The 20,801-nt window shown below is 34.5% G+C and overlaps 1 protein-coding gene across 2 annotated transcripts; it reads right to left on the reverse strand.

Annotated features, from left to right (window-relative positions):
* Positions 1-812: 812 nt before the first annotated feature.
* Positions 813-20,247, reverse strand: LOC108227287 (uncharacterized). Of its 2 annotated transcripts, XM_017402352.2 has the most exons (27): positions 20,107-20,247; positions 19,726-19,986; positions 19,060-19,119; positions 18,844-18,936; positions 17,678-17,906; positions 17,297-17,403; positions 14,498-14,560; positions 14,267-14,367; positions 12,777-12,871; positions 12,318-12,338; positions 12,122-12,217; positions 11,924-12,044; positions 11,619-11,798; positions 11,265-11,449; positions 10,309-10,580; positions 8,923-9,024; positions 7,774-7,950; positions 7,482-7,670; positions 6,378-6,619; positions 6,149-6,295; positions 5,447-5,666; positions 3,581-3,706; positions 3,358-3,495; positions 2,191-2,256; positions 1,934-2,113; positions 1,671-1,730; positions 813-1,326 (listed from the first exon to the last, which is right to left on the reverse strand). In XM_017402352.2, exons 1-27 carry the CDS (start codon positions 20,110-20,112, stop codon positions 1,252-1,254), a joined length of 3,612 nt encoding a protein of 1,203 aa, XP_017257841.1. In that variant the 5' UTR covers positions 20,113-20,247; the 3' UTR covers positions 813-1,251. The 2 variants fall into 2 exon arrangements, with proteins under 2 accessions (XP_017257841.1, XP_017257842.1); XM_017402353.2 differs by lacking the exon at positions 2,191-2,256.
* Positions 20,248-20,801: the final 554 nt, after the last annotated feature.

The raw sequence follows: 20,801 nt of genomic DNA on the forward strand, positions 1-20,801 counted from the left end.
ATTAGAAAAACCGTTTTTTAAAATTATGTGAGCCGATCTATTAGCTCCCTCTCGTCTTCATAATGGTTTCCATTCCTTCAAAATGTGTAATTATAATTACTCAAACAAAATAATTTATTTTCTCATTTTCTTATGTTTCTTCGATCAATTTCATTTTTGAAAGTACTTATCAACTACGCCCCCCATTCCAAATTAAATGACCTTTTTAAAAAGAAATTTTATCCCAAAATAGCTTGGAGGAAAGAGTAATATTCCTTGTTCATAAAGATGCTTCTAGTTTTAAAATTTCGCTTCTTCCATTTCAAATTACACATCCTTATTTAGTCAAATTGAATAAATTTTAACCACAATTTAAATATATTTTATAACTAAAAAAAATATAGTTAAAACATTTACACGATTTCCCTGTCAAGGGTCAATTTTCACCAAAAAGCACCAGTCACTTTGTCTTTGTTCTAAAGATTCTTATTTATTTAAAAATTAATAATTAATTCTTAGAAAATATCAATTATACTCTAATTTAATTAGAAAATTTCGATTTATCACAAAAACTTTTTTGATAAATTCTGAACCAATAGGTCAACCGATTAATTACAATTCCCAACTTTACTTATATGGACATAATTGTACATTAGTTGTTATAATTTCATATTTTATACGAGTAAAACATGAAATATATCGATTGAGATGTTGAAATTGATACAATGATAATAAGAGATATTTATAACTAAATTATAAAATAAAAAATAATATCACATAATTGGTCACATTTTTCATATCCTAAGTATATGACATAAGATGCCTACTTAGGATTAGTAAGAGTAAATTTATATATTGCTTTAGTTAAAAATAAATATAATACAACTAGGGTCTGGGCTAAGCTAAAACAATCATTTGCTAGTTACATATAATTCTGATAAATACAATTGGTACAGTTACAACACAAACCCAGAGAAGAAGAGAAGCTAAAGCCAAAAACTATGATACAAATAAATGTTGGTTCCAGAAGAACTAGACACCAAAACAAAACTAAATCACTTTCCAAGAATATGCAGGCAGCCTGCGAACCTCGCCTCCGAGCTCTGCTAGCCAAAAATATGTTCTCAAGCGGCAAAAACTACCCAAGAGAAGACATCAAATGGGTTTACCTGTCTTATATTATGCATCATCATGATAAGATCACATACAGTACAGGAACAAGACCTGTTGTTTTTCCATCCCAACCTGAATCTATGTCGATGTTATGCATCATCATGATTGGCTTACATACAGTACAGGAACAAGACCTGCCGTTTTTCCATCCCTGCCTGGACGTTTTTTCTTTACCTACAATAAGCATGACATTTAAGACAGATTAGCACATCACTCGGCAACAATGGACTTGACTATATGCGAGTAAAAATAAATAAGTAAAAACACTCAGGTTGCTCCACAAACTATAGCTGTAACAGAACAGATACTATTCCAAGCTTGGGTCAAACACAACACAGGGTCTAGTGAGCAAAAATCAATACAGCTAGCAAAAGCAGACTTCAATATATATATATAACAGTTTCAAAAATGCATACGCCTAATCCAAGAGCTGGTCTATTAAGTACTTTTGAAATATATACAAGTGATTTTTAATCTGATAACATTGGCCCAAAAACTTGTCAGCTATGTATACTTACATAAAACCAGCCATCAACTTCATACTCAATTTCCACCTCTTCTCCTGCCGTCAGATTTAGCTGCACAGGGGAAATGCAACACATAATGAACAAGCAGTTCAAAAAGAACTGAAGCACAGGAAAATTCCAAACTGTAATATCACGGTACTAGTAGAGATCACTCAAAGGAAACAGAGTACTCGATGAAGGAAATATCAAACATCTACGATTGTAATTTAATAATATTATTCCCCATGATATAGAACAACAGAATGTCTACTCACTTCATCATCACCACCAGCAGAGAAGTCATAAAGTGCTGATCCATATTGAGGATTTCCAGAAGAGACCCGTTCCTCATCCTGAGAAGACTCAAAACTAGAAGAACCAGGCCCAGCTAAGGGATTTTCAAATGACTCGAATCTTCGCACAGGTGATGTATATGGAGGGGGTTCTTCATTAATCTGAAAGTAGTTGAAGCATTAGAAAGTTTCACCAATAACATTATCTAACCATATTAAACAAGTGAAGAGTTTTTAACCGTATCCCCATATAGAGAGGAACTACTTCCAGAGGGATTACTAAATCTGCTTGCAACTGGTTTTTCCTGTTATATACAACTCAAAGAGGTCAAAACTAATCTTAGAAGCTAAGCTACAACATTTCAGTACAAGGTAATACTTCATATACCAATTTATTATACTTGGTAGTCCTTGGAGTTGAACTATGCTAGAATATGATTTTTTGTTATTTGCTACACATGATAATATATGTCATCTAGACTATACCATGTTATACTATACTATTATTATATATACACCATAATAACCGAACATGTGTATAATTTGTAGTTTGGTTATCCCTAATAATGGCCGTTGGATCTTCCAGTTAGATGTTATTATACTAAAGATAATAATACGAACTATTAACGACATTAATAAAATGAAATATTTATATTAATATTTTCAAAGATATAAAGAATTATATTGAATTCAAATAACATTAATCACATATTATTCTATTTAACTTAATTCTAAATAATTACCCGAGCATCGCACGGGTTTTAAGCTGGTATATATATAAATATATAATGTAACAATATATGCATGTACTCTTACTCTCTTACATAAACGAAAAGTAAAATATACTATATACACAACTTAATTAGTAAAAAAACATGGAGGTACTGAGTAAGAATTTTCGTTAATGAGCACAAAATTAATGAAATTATAATATATTCATGGGTATTGGGTGGCTTTACAGCTGCAAAAATACAATCTCAAAATTTTGCAAGATGAAAGAGGACCAAAAACCAGGAAGAAGCATGAATTCAGGATCTACAAACTTGATGAAATTGACACATTCATGGGTGGCTATACAGCTGCAGAAAGACAATCTCTCATTTTTGCAAGATGAAAGAGCACCAAAAACTAGAAAGCAACTAGAATCCGGTTTAACATACAAAATTCAGCCATTCGGCAAGTCTCACAAAATAGTTTTTTTAATTGCCCATATATACTACTTTAAAGCTAAACCATATCATCACTTATGCTAAATCTTTTACGGAAGATATAAGATCTTTATATTAAGTTAAAATACAGTATCATAATATATACATATGTATGTCAATAACATTGAACCAGTAAGTGTAAGATACAAATTCGACATATAGCACATAATAATATGCTGGAGAAGAGAAACAGCATACCGTAGATTGTGATGAACCATAGGCTGGCTTTGAACTGAACAATGAAGGGTAATTCATTCCACCGAAGTGAGAAGATATGGAGGTCTCAACTGATCCTATTGAATCTGGAGATGAGGACCCAGACGACCTATCATCTTCCTGCACAACAAAACCAGAATATAACCCATCAGAGGACTTGATAACACGGAAAGCGGGGCTACATTAAAGGGATTAAAGATGATACCCCTAATTCTGTTGTCTCTAAGAGAGTCTTCGCCCACATATCATCATAGCTCATCGAAGGTCTGGAAGTAATGTTCTCCTCTACGTCTGGAGCATCAGTACCAGCCCCAGCAAGAAACTCATTAACCTGGTGTGAACCGTAGGTAAAGGGTCATTGGCAATCAATAACTGTGCCATAATAATTGATTTCTGATTATACTAGATGTTCCTTTGTAACACGGATGGTTCAGTTTTACCGTCATACCCATACAATACATGACATAAGATGCATCTGGGTTTGGAATCAAAGTCTATGCATTATGTTTAGTTCAGATATTTCACCCTTTGATTGTAATCTAGGACCTCTAGACAACTTGTTTCATATAATCCTTCGATTGTATTTCATAATATTCATATTTAATTAAGTCCATTTGATTAATTGGTTGTGAACAATACTTTTAAAAAAATATATAATTATGACATAATAACATTCTATTTGTTACACTTTAATGCCAAGTCCTCTCACGTGTGTCCAATGTCGGATTCATAAAGAAGCCTTACTTTTGAAGTCCAAGAATTAGAAACTTGGACCCACACCTGTATGTAACACTCGTACCCAAGACTGCATAATACAGTTTAAACCCAAGTCCAAGTAATGCAGTTATCAATTTTTTTGTTGTTATTATGAGTTCTAAGGCAAATAAAACAAGTGAAAATAACAACCAGGCATAAGGCATGATTACCTCTTAACTCTCAAGTCCAAGTTTCTCCTTTATGTTTTAAGTAGGTCTAATTAGTTCATATAGAAATTAGGCCATGTAACTTAAATTAGTAAAAAATTGGCATATAAACAATTCAATATATTGGGAGATCAAACTCTTAAGCAACATCTGTAGGGCACTCATTTACAGATTTTATAGCCACTATCACAGATGGTGTCGTATAAATGAAAAATTAATATACTAGAGTCTAGGAGTGGTAATTTCAAGTAAAGTTCAGTTCGTGTCAGGTTTGCTGCTGGTTCTATTTTTGACCTGACCTACACCTGACCTAAACCCTAAACGGGTTTAAAATTTTGAATTTGTGTCAATTGGACACGGCCCGATATCATCCTACTCAAATTCCAGAACACAAACAGACCACTCAACACATATATCTAAAACAACCACAATATAATCTTTAGGAAACCCAACCTTTTTTTTTGTTTTTTAACCCATTTGTACAGAAATTGTGCCCTATTCTTTTCAATGATTCGACAAATTACATGAATCGAACGTAGATGTTAGAAATTTGTATAGTTTTAATTTCAGACTGTATTCATAAAGTGTTTACAAATGATACAACATATATGTATGCATATATGCATATAACGACAGAGAGGGAGAAAAAAATGAAGAGGAGCGAATGATAAATGCAATAAGTTTACAGTGTTTACGCGTTATGTTCATAAGATCAGACTACATAATGGGCCAGACTGACTGATGTTATTAATGGTTATGACAATAAACAAGCCCATCCAATGTTACGTGTAAGTTAATTATATATCAGGTTGGGTTGAGTTAATTTTGGGTAGACCCGAAATTTACATTTTTTCGGGTTGCTATTTAATTAAGCGGAACGCGATCCGTAATTCAAATTTGTGTTTACCCATGTCGGATCCACGTCATATCAAATTTTGCCACACCCAACTAGAACAATTGCACCATTAGATGGTATGCTATTAAAAGGATTTGTTTGCCTGTTAACTAAGTCAGGATAACTTGGCAAACGTCTATACAAGTATTATGCCTATGATTTAACAGAAAAAACAAAAGGAAATATCATATTTTATTACCAATTGACAACTAAGAAAAGAATATTAAGTTTAAATAAGAACAGAAATCCTTACCCTATTCATAGCAGGAGCATTTTTTCCCCACAAACCATCATCTCCAAGGTTTGCTGCCCAGGCATTCACTAGGTCATCATCCAGGGAATCAGGATCGGCAGGTGTTTCTTTATTGGTTTCGTAAATAAGTTCAGAAATTCCTGTGGCGACAGCTGGATCATTCATGCCGGCTGACGCACTTATGTTGTGCCGATTGCGATAAATGTCGATAAGTTTTGCACTGTAGCAAAAATATAAACAAAAACAGGATTAGCTACATGAGATGAAAATGCAGGTAGAATACTAATAACAATAATTATAATTTTGAGTTCATATCAGAAACAAATAATAATGACATGTGAATGGGAACGCAGTTACAAGCCTTGAAACAATGACATGTTTGTTAGGTATGCTCAAGATGTAGACTTAGGTATCGCTTGTGAGTGGATGCTTGAGTATTGTTAGGCTTAAGTATCCTAGTTTGATTGATTTTATTATTGATAACAGATTTGATTAATAATACAAGTTGGGACATGGATTTTCCGCATTATATATTTATGTGTGTGCTTTGCATTAGAAGGTGAAACTCGTTTCTTTATCCCTAACACGTCTTCCCACTGAAATCATCAATTTTAAATCAAAAAGAGAGTCCTTGATAACGTGCATATTTAATGAACATTTTAGGTCCAGCTTAAAAGAAAATGATACATAATGGGAACATACCTTGTTGGCCCCAGTGGTAGATACTTTGCTCGTGGAACGTAACAGAATAGTGAGACAAGATCCAGCAACCGCTCATGGGTTTCATAGAGCTTCTTAAGTTCTTCATCTGTCCATTCCTTCTTTGCATTATCATGGTTTCTCATATCCCTATTTATTAAAATTGAATCCAATTATTCTCTAAATTTAATATACTCTTCACTAACTAATGAGAATGGAATCCTACTCTTACTTGATCAATTCATCCTGCCCACTGTACATTTCGTCAAGGACCTTTATCATAGGACTTATAAGTGATCCTAGCCCAGTACCACTAGCTCCTTGATCTTCCCCATTGCTGATGTGCATATCTGAAAACTGGGACTGCACACCACCCTGAGCTAACGTATGAAGAAATTCATAGATCTGTAATCTATATGGCTCCCCGGATCTTATTGCCATAGTTGTAAGAGCTTGAGCCGCTATAATGCGAACCTGCAGTATTCCAGAGTTCAACATAAATATATAGGATAAATATGTTCCGTACAGAGAGCATATCCAAATTGTATGGAATAACAGTCACAAATATTTTCCACAAGTAAAACATATCCAAAGCGAATGGCAGCACCTATAAAAAAACTTAAGTGTCACCAAGATATTCGAAGTGCAACACACCCATTATATGATGTCAATTCAAGGATCTACGGAAGCACCTTGAGCAGATGACACATAGAAGGTAGAACTACAACAGAAATCTTTTTTGCTTGGTGGGGGTACTGATAACATACATGTGGAACTAAAGTATCAATACATAGCGGAAAAGTGTTCAAATTTTTATTACAAATATATGCACAGCAACGCAACCAACCAAAATGTTCTGCAACACTTTGTTTTCAGGCTTACAAAAACGTTATATTTAATACTTAAAACAAAAATTAAATGTTACAGAATGGCCTCAATACTTCCCTTCCTCTAGCTAATTTTCTAGAACATGGAATACACCCACACCCCAGATAAAAAATGTCAAATTCAAACCTTATTACTTGAACCATATATGTAGAGATCTCAATGGGGCGGGGATCTCAATTTTCATAGCGACTCCTATGTAAATGGGGCAAAATTCTATTCCCTGTCACTGTCCCATTCCCCATTATCAATTTGATATGTTTATTAAATATATAACTCGTTACAAATAAAGCAAGTATATCATAATATAGTGCATATTATGGGAGGATTACCCGTCCAACAACTTTTTGTAAAATTATAGATAATTAGGAAACTACATCTTCAACACTGCAATATTTGTTGTTTATCTAAAAAGACACTATTCTAGAAGGAACATCAAGATAGATGCTACCTCCCAACTGCCACTAAAAGCACATCTTTGAAGTCGAGTGAGTGCACCAGCTAAAGTCGGGTTCCGAGAACTGGCAGCAGCAACCATTTTATCAGCATCTAACATCATTAATGCAGTACCCGGAGGGGTTGCAGACTCCCAAGCATATTCGGAAGCAGCATAATTTGCATTTTCACCAAGAAACCAGACCTACAATTTTAATTACAATGATATAAAGAATATCACAACATTTTTCTCCATATCATTTCCGCAAGCCTGGCCACAAAAGAGGTCATAAATTTAAAAAGCTTACTGCTGCCTGGACTAATCGCTGCAGTGCAAGTGCTGACTTGGGATCTGATGCAGAGACTCCATCAATTGACGTAATTCCCAACATTGACCCAGGTTGTGGAGGTGGTAGATCAAGAACAATTGTGACTGCTTCGAGAGCCGTGTGTTTACCATCAGGACCAGCTCCAACTAGGCATGTCTGACAAATTAGATAACAACCTCAGCAATAGATATCCGCAACTAATTAAAATGAAAATGCATAATGTAAAGCAATGAATTTAAGCACTCTGCGACTGAAAATAAATTATTAAGTAAATTGTTGGAAATTGTTCGTCAATCAATTGGGTTCACCTTTGTTTTGCAGATTCTACAACCTTGTGCTCTAATTAAATATCATTGTGTTGAAGTAAGGCAGCACATACATATTAGGGAATATGAAAGCAGCAAGTCACATTTATATTATCCTTCCCAAAATAAGCTAACTGTATCACTATAGCATAGAAGAGTATACAGCACAGTTTAGTCCTCGAAGCAACTAGCGTGCATAATTTGTTAAGTTGTTCAATACTTTGATGTATATTAATTAATACACTAAAAGGTTTAAGAGTCCCTAGACAAACACACTGCAAGGTTTTGAATAAGCAGTTCTATTCTAAGCTGGAGTTATTTTTGCAACATTTGAGCAATGGACGGGAAAGATGTACTGAGTTCGGAAACACCTAAACTGGCTCATAGTTTCAACAAACAGGCCCTGCCATTGTCTAAGGAGGCTTGTTAGGAGAAGTTGTAAACTGGAGCACATAATTAGACATAACAACGCATTTCAGGAAATTCTTGCTACTTCTGAGCATATATGTCAACATCTATGTATCTTTTCAATTGGAGACACCCATAGAGAATGAGAGGTAAACGGCACTTAATAACTAATCACTTGGCATCAAATTATAAATACTTGGTACTCGCATGTGCACCCAGATGAAAGCTTTTATTTATAGAAAGCATAATAGCCAGAAACCAGCCACTGATATCTATATCAAAAACTACATTGAGTAGTCCTTTACACGCAATGATACAACTTAAAAGCAAGCACTTTAAAAAGGAGCACACACTATAATATTCAGACAATAAAATATGATTAAGCTGTTAATAATATATAAAGGTGAGAACATACTTTCCACAGTAGTTGCAATACATCAGCGTCAATTTTTCCAGGAACTTTAGTAGCAAATATTCTAGCAATCTCAAGAAGAGTCACAGCCATATCTGGAGTAGCCTAATAAAATACAGTGGAAAAGATAATCATGAGGAGTTTACAATTAAAGATATAGAACTAAAGCTCGCAATAAAGTAAGTTTTTGACTATGTTTCAGAAGATAATGGATGCAACAAAAAGTATTGGTATTTCACAAGTTCACAATAATCTTCAGAAAATATAAATGACAGCAATTAAAAAAACATTTTTATTCATAGAATGGATCACTATTCACTACTCTATCTGAATTCTGCACAACATCTGTAGACACACACGGACATGCATCCAATATTTCTACCTGCGACCTCTTTGTAACAAAGCTGTCGATTTATGCCTGATTGCCTATTAATTCAGGCACCATAAGGTCTGAAAATATAATGCTAACAATAAATTTAAAATACTACAGACAAGTGCTATCTTCTTGTTTTCTGCAAGCATTGGTGGAGCTAGCAACTTCTATCCAGGTGCCAAAATTCAACTTATATGACTTTCCCCCAGTTAAAGAATGAAAGATCAGTATGATCTTAGTTTCTCCTTTTAGATTAAATTTTAAAAATAAAAAAAAAAGTACTGGTGTTCTGTAATTTGTTATACTAGAATTTAAAACTGTACACGCATACATTTAAATCGAAGAAAAAATATTGGCAAAGATAGAATCCAAATGTAATTCTATATAATTTGCATAACCTAGCCAACAGCAACACTCCATGATAAAACTGAAACAAGATCTTGCCACTCTCAGGGGCACTTTATTTTGTTGGTTCTAAAATTTTCAGTTTTTCTAACAAAACTAGCGAGCCATATAGCCAGAGTAGTACTTAATTGGAACAATAAGCTTATGCATTGCCGTAATAAATACATTTATATATCGAACGAAAAATATAATTTAGCTAAGACTCAACACAGAGGACCAGAATGGTTTAGTAGAGAAAATTGACACAAGCCCTGCAGCTGAGAGTTTCTCCCAAATTTTTGTAAGGAAACCATATATTCAAACCTGATATTCCCTGTCAAATTTACGCTAATTACACAAGGGCAGGCTGCTTACAATTTTTATAAAACTCAACCACAACACTCAAAATATTGTAGTAATAGAAGACAACTGCATTTTAGTACTACAGGTAGCTATAAACCAAAAAAAAATCCTAACTCGGAGGGATGGCTTTAAATAAGTTTTTCACACTGAACTATTGAAGTGTTACGCAGGATTTTCTTTATAAAATGAAATGTAGAATAATACACCAAAGCTTAATCTCAAATTGTAATAAAAATTTTAAGAAACAAATGTAATCAAATCTTACGTACCTTAAAGCGAGCATGCAAGGTGAGTAAAACATCATTTAATAGAGTTGCCGGCCAAGCGGGATCAGAAAGCTCAGACGCAATTATTGATTTTAGTTCATCAAAGGATTCATGTGGACTTTGCATCCATATCAATGCTTTAATAACCATTGCACGAACATAAACACATTCACATGCTACAGTTGTCCTCACCACTTCCATCAATGAGGCTAATAAACTGGAAACTGTTTCCTTACCACTTGTGCCATTTGACATAGAAGGAACCTTCCGATTAGCTGGAGCAATATTAATGAGATCAGGAGCAACATGGTGAAATAAAATATAATGCAACTCATGACAGAAAACAACAAGGTAATAGATTATGTCATAGTTTTTAAGGACAGTAGACCTGTGCAAGGGCAAATTCAAGCACGTCTGCATCTAATATATGGGAATTTTTAATTTATATCTCTAATGAATGATAATCTTTAATATCAGAATATATGAGTAACTACTCCCGTTCAATTTAATAACATCAAAGGGACTAATACACGTGCATAGGAGAATTTAACCAGGCGATTGACCAAAACAAAAAGCCATATTACATTGTATCATGCAATTTACAGAATCGAGAAATGTCTTATAACATAATAGGAAGGAAACATCAACTCCGTATAATCTTGCAATATGGGACAAAGAGAAGTCAAATTCTAATAAGAAGCTTAGTCTTGAGGTATGAGCAAAGGAAAAACTGACAAGGACGCCCTGTTTGCCCTAATTAGAAACATGAAAGACTATCCCAGTGGAGAAGTGTGTGTGTTTGACTATTTATATTTCTGTATTTGACCACTACCATATATATTATCATTTATATAATATGAATGTAGGGAGGAAAGGGAAAGAGTATATGAAGGCCAATATAGATTAGTTTTTTATTAGCGTGGCTTATAATGATATATCTATGTACATAGAAGATTTACCTTCATAGGCGGTTTCATTGATATCTGAATCACTATATTCAGAATACGTATTGATATTTTCTCCTTCATCAAGATCCTGTAAACCTACAGCAAAAGCAGCGGCTCTGCTTTTCCCCATCTCCTGTACAACCCTAGCTGCTGCATGAAGTACAGGTCGGGAGAAACTACGGAAAGAACTCTCTAGCCTGAAACATTCGTCGGCGATATAATAATGTTAACATCAACTACAATAATCAACAGCGACACAAAATTCAATCTTACACATAAAAACATGTTTCTATTTAAAACCAAGCGAAGAAGATCTCCACTTAGTAAGGGAAAAAAAAAAAAGAAACAGCAAATAAAAGTGTAAACCTTCTCATTACAAGTTTGATCAAGAGTTGGGGCCGTCTTGTCTTCTTTGCTTTATCTTTGGTGGGCTTTGGAGGGAGAGCATCTTTTGTTTCAATATCAATATCCTTTGCAGAAGGTGCATCTGGGACCTTGAGAATTTCTCTTGTCAGACGATACCAACCTCCCGCACGTTCCTCAGTCCTGTAGTGGATCAATGCAAGATGAAATTTGGGAAGTGAAAAAGGAAAAAAGATTCAAGTTTACAGAAACCTTAGTTCTCAAAGAACAAAAGCCGTAAATATGTGAAATGGAAGCACAAAGACTACCTTTCCGCATTATCAAATTTTCCCAATACACAAAATATAGCCTCGAAACAAACTCGTTCACTGGGATCAAGGAGGAGTTGATACAGAAGAGTATTAAACTGAGACTTGATGTCCGGTCTTTCTGTACAAACATAACATTTTAGCGTGTACCAACAACTTAATCCTTTATAGAGAAACTACTTTGTTATTGAAAATTACCATCCAGTGCCCGAGCTCTAGATATTGAATAGCACAACCTAGCAAGTGCAACTCTAGCAAGAACATCATGCAAGTGAAGAACGTCATGCAGAGCTCCTAATACAGTAAAAGTTCCACAGATATCAGTAACAACCAGTGAAGTAGTAAAGACTAAGACAGTAATATATGACAGATATACAAAGACTATCACATATACCCCCAGGTAGAACAAGCTTTCCTGCACAAGAAAATAGAAAAAAAAAAAAGATTAGATAGGTAGAGAAAATATATGAATCCACATATCTGCTTATAAGAGATATTAATGCTATCAAGTATGGTGCAAATGCTGATAACTCTAATGGGAGGGAAGTCCTATCATTAACACCCAGCTCCTAAGTTTTTAATAGGGAGGAAAGCAGATGAAGAGAAAGTAAAGTAACATAATTTAGATTCTTAAGCTTGCTCCCAAGTTCTTCTTAAGAAGAAAGGAAAGTGAAGAGCGATGCAAAGTTAATATTTTTTTCTTCTCAAATCTTGCACTCCAAGAGTGGGATGCAAAGGAAAGCAAGGGGGGGAGGGAGACAGTTAAGAAAAGGAAATATTACCAATACAAGCTTACTTCTTGAGTTGTCACTTTTTAATATGAGGATAAGGTTTTAATAAATGGTCAAAATACCTAATGACATCGCAACTGCATATGGATCTAATGCTGCCAGCTCAGATATCATCTCTAAAGAATGTCTCACAGCCAGTGGATCAGCAAAAGTAACCCTGCAAAGAGCATATGTAAGTACTAGGAAATAAGATCATCTGAAGTAGAAAAGCAGTAGAATTGTGTTGTATATGCAATGCAAAATTGGAAGTACATTCCTTATGTGTTTGTTTAACAAGGGCCATATAAGCGATTGACCCGTTTTAGGCCTCCAAAAAGACCGATAATAACCAACACTAAGTTCAAATAACCAATGTAATTATGTGAAACTACATCCCAAAATATATCAGTTTGAATGACCGATGGGAATAATGCTCAACTTCAACTCATACCAAAAGGCAATTAATACATATATGATATAACAGCACACATTAATAGGAATTTAATAAATTGTATGAAGGGGCAATTATCATTTCTAAACCTCATCCAGCATGTAGAATAAATTTTAAGAAATCAAAGAAACAGTACTTGCATGTCTAGAAAACATCTAAGACGCCTACTCTCTTTTAGACTGCGCACTCCCCATATATGGCTTCAGAAGAAACACGCATTCCAGTGATAATCAACTAGACCCTATCTAAATTAAAATGAACCAACTCTCCACATAAGAGTTGTACTCCTGTATATCAGGTAGTAAGACATGCTTCTCGAATTATATAAGGTAAAAGTCCATGTGAGACAATTTAAAGTCTTATTACACAAACCAAGTAACATTTTTATGTACATCACTCCATCCACAAAATTATTTTTAAAAAAAATCCTCAATCTGCGGCTATATTTAGATTACCATCTACAATGAAAATTTCAGAATTTTTACAGCAGCAGGTAACACATTCAGTCAGACTCAGAAACAGAGGGGCGGTGGCCCCTTAAAGTAATACGACCAAAAATAATGTTTTAACCACAAAGAAATGGATGCTTTTGAATTTTGACACTATTAGCAATGAAGAAATTATAGAATTTTCTTGATTCACTATAAAAATTAAACCTGAACTTCCATTTGCAACACATATTAGCAATATTCACTCAAATGCAAATTTAATTGACCAAAAACACAAATACTCTTCAACTAGTTTGTAGACCATTTTTTATTTAAATTGAACATTAGCCTATATAAGTTTATTTCTGACTGGAACCTGCAACACATTTCTTGGCCCTGTCTGTGATCTTGTAAGCACACCAAGTCAATGGTACTTTTGTAATACAAAAAAACAGTAGAAAAATTATAATATAAAATATGATCAACATTGATCTGAATTTAGAACCAGAAAGTACAACTAATGTTGAGAGACTCGGTAACCTCAAGTAAAACTAATAACAAAGTCTAAGAATACAATAACAAAGGAACGTATCTAAGGACAAGTACTAAAGTTGTACATGAATGATCAAGAGTGCCCATACATGAAATATCTCTAGATATGTCACACTTAAAACCAAGTGGTAATAAAACTAACCCTTGCACAGCACGATGAAGAAATGCTGGATTTCCTGGATCCAGAGGAAGCCTTCTCAAGGCGCTTAGGGCAGCATATTGAAGATTACTTCGAATGATAAACTAACAATCCAGTGAAAGAAAAGTTAAATAGAGATTAAAAAAACCTTGTTCAGAAAATATGTGCATACTGCTACAAATAATAATGAAACCACAGGAATCACAACATATAGTTTAACTGGCGACCATTTACCTCTTTATCGCCTCCTTTTGTCCCAAATATGCCTTTCTTGCGCTTCTGAGGTCCATCAGCAACCTGCATAACAAAATAAGGAAAAGATACTAAGAAGAACAAACAAAATATGCAGGCCTATGCAACCTCTCTTTTTTAACTGTTGCATTCTAAAAACCCTAAAGAAATGAAGCTAGGTCTTTTTTTGACATGTAGACTAATAAAACAGGTAAAGACTAATATGTACACTGAGATCTTTAAAAGACAAGGTACAAGGTTGAAATGAATTTATCAGATGACCTTATTTCTATTGTAAAAGAATAAATTTTAACTAAAAGATCACTTTCATACTTGTATACAAGTAACAGTAAGTGGTACGCGTGGCAAACGCAATTTTCTCCCTATAAACTAATTTTTTAACAAGAGGTGAACATCTGCACGGAGCCACAGACACTTCTGAATGTCATTGGCATTCACATGGTCGCTTATGTCTATGATATGACAACTAGAAATAGAACCATAATAGATACACCCACTGTGAGCCCATCTATAATGTTGATATCATATCCGCACATAAATGAACATACTCCCCACAGAAACTCCTGTACATGCAGTACTATTACATTTATGTTACGCGGAAAAAAATAAGAATGGAGAAAAAAGCGGGAAAATAGTAGGACCAATCAATATCTAACAAAAAAAAGTACAAGAAAATCAAAAGAACAGAGAAGGAATAGAGACTAGTGGGCCTGCATAGTTTATTTGATTGTTGAAACTTAACTACTTCTAGAGTTTTTAGAAATATAAAGAATTGGGAGGGACATAGTTTATTTGATTGTTAAAACTTAACTACTTTTGGAATTTTAAAAATATAAAGAACTGGGAGGGACATCAAAAACAGAAATGTTAAGTATTGGATGGGCTGGATCTGCGGCCTATAAGAGTCCAGTACCAGTAACAGATTTAAAGGATACCCAGGGAAATCACACCTCAAAAGCTTGATCTATCTATTAAGCTAGACAAGTGGAAACAAATTTTTCTAGGTATTTTAATCTGCACCCCAATTTTTCTAAATTTACTATACGCGCGCGCGCGCGCGCGCACACACACACTATATGATATATTGGTTACCCGTTATTACTCTATTTACTTGCCTCTTTGTAAATTTTAACAAGAAAATTTCTCGGCTCATATGGGTCGCGTTCAAGAGAGAACCGGTCCTTAAAATAGAACCTTAGAACCACTAAGGTGCGGGGTTCTGCCGCAGAACCCTAAATTTTAAATAGACTTTTAGGATCTAAATCTAAATACATGTTTTTTGCATCATTGTTTGTGTTCAAAAATAATTTTATATGTTCTTTGTGTTAAAAAATAATTTCAAAATATAATACATAAACACGACATTTTTTGCATTGCAGTTCTGCTGCAGAACTGCACCCTAATTAATAGTAGAAATAAGGCTAAAGGTTATAAGGGTTCTTAGGCTAAGGGTCATTATATTTTACTAATTTATACTCCCTTTGTCCCACCCAATGGTTAACATTTGGTTTAGCACAGAGACCAAGGAAATGGGAAGAAGAGTGTGGAAGTAGGTGAGTTATTGGAACCTACTAAAATTGTTAAGGAAGTCTGTGCTATTTTAGGAAAGGTTAACGATTGGATGGGACACCCCAAAAAGGAAAGTACCAACAAATGGATGGGAAGGAGGAAATGTATTGGAGGATTTTTCAATTGTACTCCATTGTACAATTGGCTTTTGCCTATGTTGCCACTACCCTTATGCCTTTTACTTGTGGTACCATAATACTTGTGTTTTCAGCTTTACCCTTTCGATATAAAAAAGTTAGTGAAACATTAAAATGCTATGGAAGGCAGTGGTACCATTAGCATAAGTAAATAATAGTATAATACTATGGCACTTTCAAAAATATCCTAAAAATTTATTAGTGGCAGTTATGTTTCCAAATTTATCCTATTACGTAGAAGCATGCATTTCAACAAAGAAAAAGGCTACAAATATGAGTTAAAAGAATGTATAAACATATTTCAATATGTTGCTAATGTTATTTAAATAACAGAAGAGTTCTATATGTACAAAACCACAAGTACAAGAATAACACAGATAAGAACCAAAATGGCAGTGGCACTGGCAAGTGGCAAAGACGATTGATATTGATAGCTCCCAAATTCTAGTTCAAATTGTCAGACAGAATACCGTAACTATTTTTTTAAAATCCAATTAACAGTTCATAAGGTATATCATACAAACATTTAAATCAAATATTGAACTTTATATGTACAACCGTCTCAAAACAATGACACTCAAGGGTGAAACTTTTGCTTTTACAATTTTATATAGATTATATAAACATTATGCACCCTCGCTACATAAATTCTCATTTCGTCCATGGCTTGAACTACAGTGCTATACAGGCCATATTAGTTATCAGCATTTTATAATTGTATTTGTATTAGACTACTTTGTGAAAAGATTAGTTTCTCGTTTTAACACAAGCATCATAATTTGCCTCTCCGTTTGTGATGTACACAGAATTCAACTGAATTAGCAAACTTTATTAAGAATTGATTCAGATTTGAGCATAATTTGCAAGCAGAAGGCTACATGTCCATTGGCCTACAGGCCACAGGGTACTCCTGATCACAACAACGAAATTACTTTTACTACATTAACAGTTGGCATACAAAAATGCATTAAGTTTTCCATGGAAAGGAAGATACAATGTTCATAACAGATATAGCAGCAACACAATCTTACGACACACAAGGCACCCTGAAGATATAGAGATTGTGCATGCATACCTTATCAAGGATACCAAATACAATTTCATACAATCGGGCCAGAATTTCAGAGTTACTTGAAGGAGCATATGAAAGAGCCTTCAGTGCCTGAAGTCTTCGAGCGTGAACTTCAGGGAAAATAGCAAAATTAAAGGTAGTCAGGCTTCGATAAGAGTATTCACATTGATCTAAAAAGTAATAATTCGTACAACTCTATCTAAACTATTTCACAACACATTTATTAACAAATCACTTACAAACGATGCACCAAATACGACTATATTGATAATAATGTGTTTTTTAGAATGCACTTCTGTAGTATGGATCCTCCACAATATTGCAGTGACGAATGGAAATATAGAGGTGGAAAAATTATTGCAGTAATATAAGGAGTTACATTACATTCAACATCAGCATTCAAGGCCTCCACAGTAAGTCGTTCCACTATTCGGGGAGAAACATCAGCTCGTGTTACACCTCCAACAGCATCAATGTCAGCTAAAGCATCCCAATTTGGTGTAGGAATTCCACCACCGGGAGTTAAACCTTGTGAACCGGGATCTCCTAGTATTCTGGCCAAGTAATAATAAACATATCGTAGAACAGTTCTATCTTCGCATTGCTGATCAAGCTACAGAATGAGAACTTTTCATATAAGTTGACATCTTGCATACAATAAACCATAAATATATGTAAATTTAAAAGCTCATCAGTCACAGAATAAATACAGCTTTGAAGGCTAAGCATCACAATTGACCTCAGGGTTGTTGGCCCAATCTATCACATTTTTCAAGTAACGTTTTGTAGTAATTTTTAGACCTAAACGCAAGACTATTGTAGCATTTTCTTCTAAGAACAAAAACGCTGGATTATCCGGCATTAATAAGTGATATTTCGGGCCATTTTTCGCAGATCTGAGATTTTGGGCATTACTTGTGGAAATTATGATATCCTGGGCCTTTTCTCTGACCTCAGAGGATATCAAAGCACAACTACTGAGTTCCATAAATATTTGCATTACTGGAGCAAACGTAAATGTTTGCCCAGAGCGGTGACAAAGGTGCTCCTAGTGCTTAAGAGATGTGCAGTCCAGTTTTCACCTTCCCTTTCCCATATACTTAAAAATACATCTACCAAAAAATATTTTTTTTTTTGTACTATTTCAGATGCATATAAGAAGGATTGAGCTTTACTATAACAGTCTGTATGAGAGTTGAAGACAGCCTAAGGAACACAATAATGTGCCTATATCATGAAACAATATATATGGTAAGCTAAGAATAATCCAATGAACTAAAACAATCTTTCGTTAAATTCATTTTCTTGGATAAGTTGTTATGTGAAGGGAGATGAGATGCATCACGGTATGGCATAATGTACGCATTTTTTAATCAATTAAGACTGCACATCAATTCATGCATAGAATCTATCTGAATGAAGAAAATGATTGTTGAAATGTTAGGATAAATATAGTGTCAAGGAACAAACACTTTGCACAAGAAACTTGCACTATTCAAAATAAAATTCTGAAGCTATTAGGTTGAAAAGAAAAAAACACAAAAATGTACCATAAGCAAAGATGGGGCTAATGAGGGATCAACAGAATTGTAAACGGCAAGTTTCGGAAACACGTGATGTACTAACTGCTTCTGTGAACTTTTCTGCATTTAGAAACAAAAGGAAAAGAGAAACAATAAAAAACATGAGGGTAACTAACTTATAATCATTTAATCTATAGATAGAACAGTATGCTAAAGAAACCAAAAGCCGGAAGCACATCATACTTGATCTGAACTAGCAGCTAGTTCGTGAATACTCCTTGCAAGTTGGGCGTAAGATACTGGCTGTACGTACAAATAAGCTCGTATTAGATATACAAACCGAGATCATGCAGATCAAACACAGTAAAATTAGCACCAACAGTCTACTCAACAATCTATAGCAGCATATAAAAAACGGACACTTACAACAGTACCATTGTACTAATGGCTTTTGCCAATAAAGTGTCGTACATGAGTTACGGGTAGAAAAAATAATTAGTTAACACGCTCACTGAGATAATCCAATCACTAATCAGTAACATGTGGTTTACATCAATGGGTCCATATTATGCATATACCATACAGTAAATTCTCCAACAATATAATCACAAATGCAGTATCTATGTCAATAAGTTTGTATTAGATGTACAAACTGCGTAAATGCATGCATTTCCTAGTTAGTAAATGCAGTTCCCCTCTACATACCTTTAATATGCACATATCTCATAGTAAAATTGCAAGCAGCATAAGTAACTAGCTAAAACTGCTTTGCATAAGTAAATAAGTTGGTATTAGCCTATTAGTTTTTATAAACCAAGATATACACGTAATTTTCCTCTACTGATCCAAATTAGGCATGTATAGTCAACTGAAGCAACATAATCGAAAATCAATAGGAAGTGACAGAACCTTCTTCCTCTGTTTCTGTTTCTGAGGCAAAATATTTGCTCTAACTGGATTCAAAGCCGCTTTCGCAGCCGATATTGTATCACTCTGGATCTGCATCAACGTGCCTTTCTTCGATTTCCGATCCGACGCCGGCTTTGAAGGTCCGGTACTTACCGGCGGCATTGCCGCCGGCGGAGCTGCCGACGAGGAAGACGAAGATGCGGGAGGTATCGGCGTAGGATCCGAAGTGATGAGATCCATCAGCGTCGTCCCCGAAGAGTCCTGCTCGATCAATCAACATATGTATTTATACAGTTCACGGTGTGTGAATATATGTAAATTACAAGAATTGTAGCGATCTAGGGTTTGAGAAGAGATCTGAGAGCAGAGATATGAACTTACCGCCATTGAATTGTGGTGAGTTGGAACTCGGCGAATCAACGCGTTAAAAATTGAGTGAGTTGGTTGCTATTTCTCGTCTTTGTTCACTTGTAATTTACTTTTTTCTTGTCTGAAACGGGTCGGGTCGTCCTGGTGCTCGTCCACTGTATTTAAATTTGTAATTCGGTTTAATGAATAAGATCATTTTCAACAAATCACGTGATTTTATCTCCAAGATGAATGGATTAATCAGTGATTGTTTCTGTATTTTGTTTGTTCGACGCGACTGTTTATGTAGATGCCGTATGGCTTTTTATTATTGAATTAACTCATTTATCAAAAAAAAAAAAAGGTTTTCTTTTTAAAGGTACTTTCACTCACATGAACTCTGTAATAATCCTTATAAACGGGAGAGAGAAAACTTATTAAATAAATAATTTCGTCCAACTCAAGCATTCCATCAAACAATTTTTTTAAATGAAAATTTTAATGTTTTTATTCATACAAAAAATTTTAAAAAATATATAAAATTATACTTAGAGCATTTAAATTCATGTCGTGTCTCCGTCTCCCAATGTATATGGAGGCGGAGGAAATACCAATTCAATGATGATTCACATCCATTAATTATGAACAAAGGCAAAAGATATATAAATATAACTGAAACTAAAAATTACAATATCTCATAATCACGACGGGTTTATGCAGAAAATCAT

This window comes from Daucus carota, chromosome 6, assembly GCF_001625215.2.
Source record: "Daucus carota subsp. sativus chromosome 6, DH1 v3.0, whole genome shotgun sequence".
Taxonomy (NCBI): Eukaryota; Viridiplantae; Streptophyta; class Magnoliopsida; order Apiales; family Apiaceae; genus Daucus; species Daucus carota.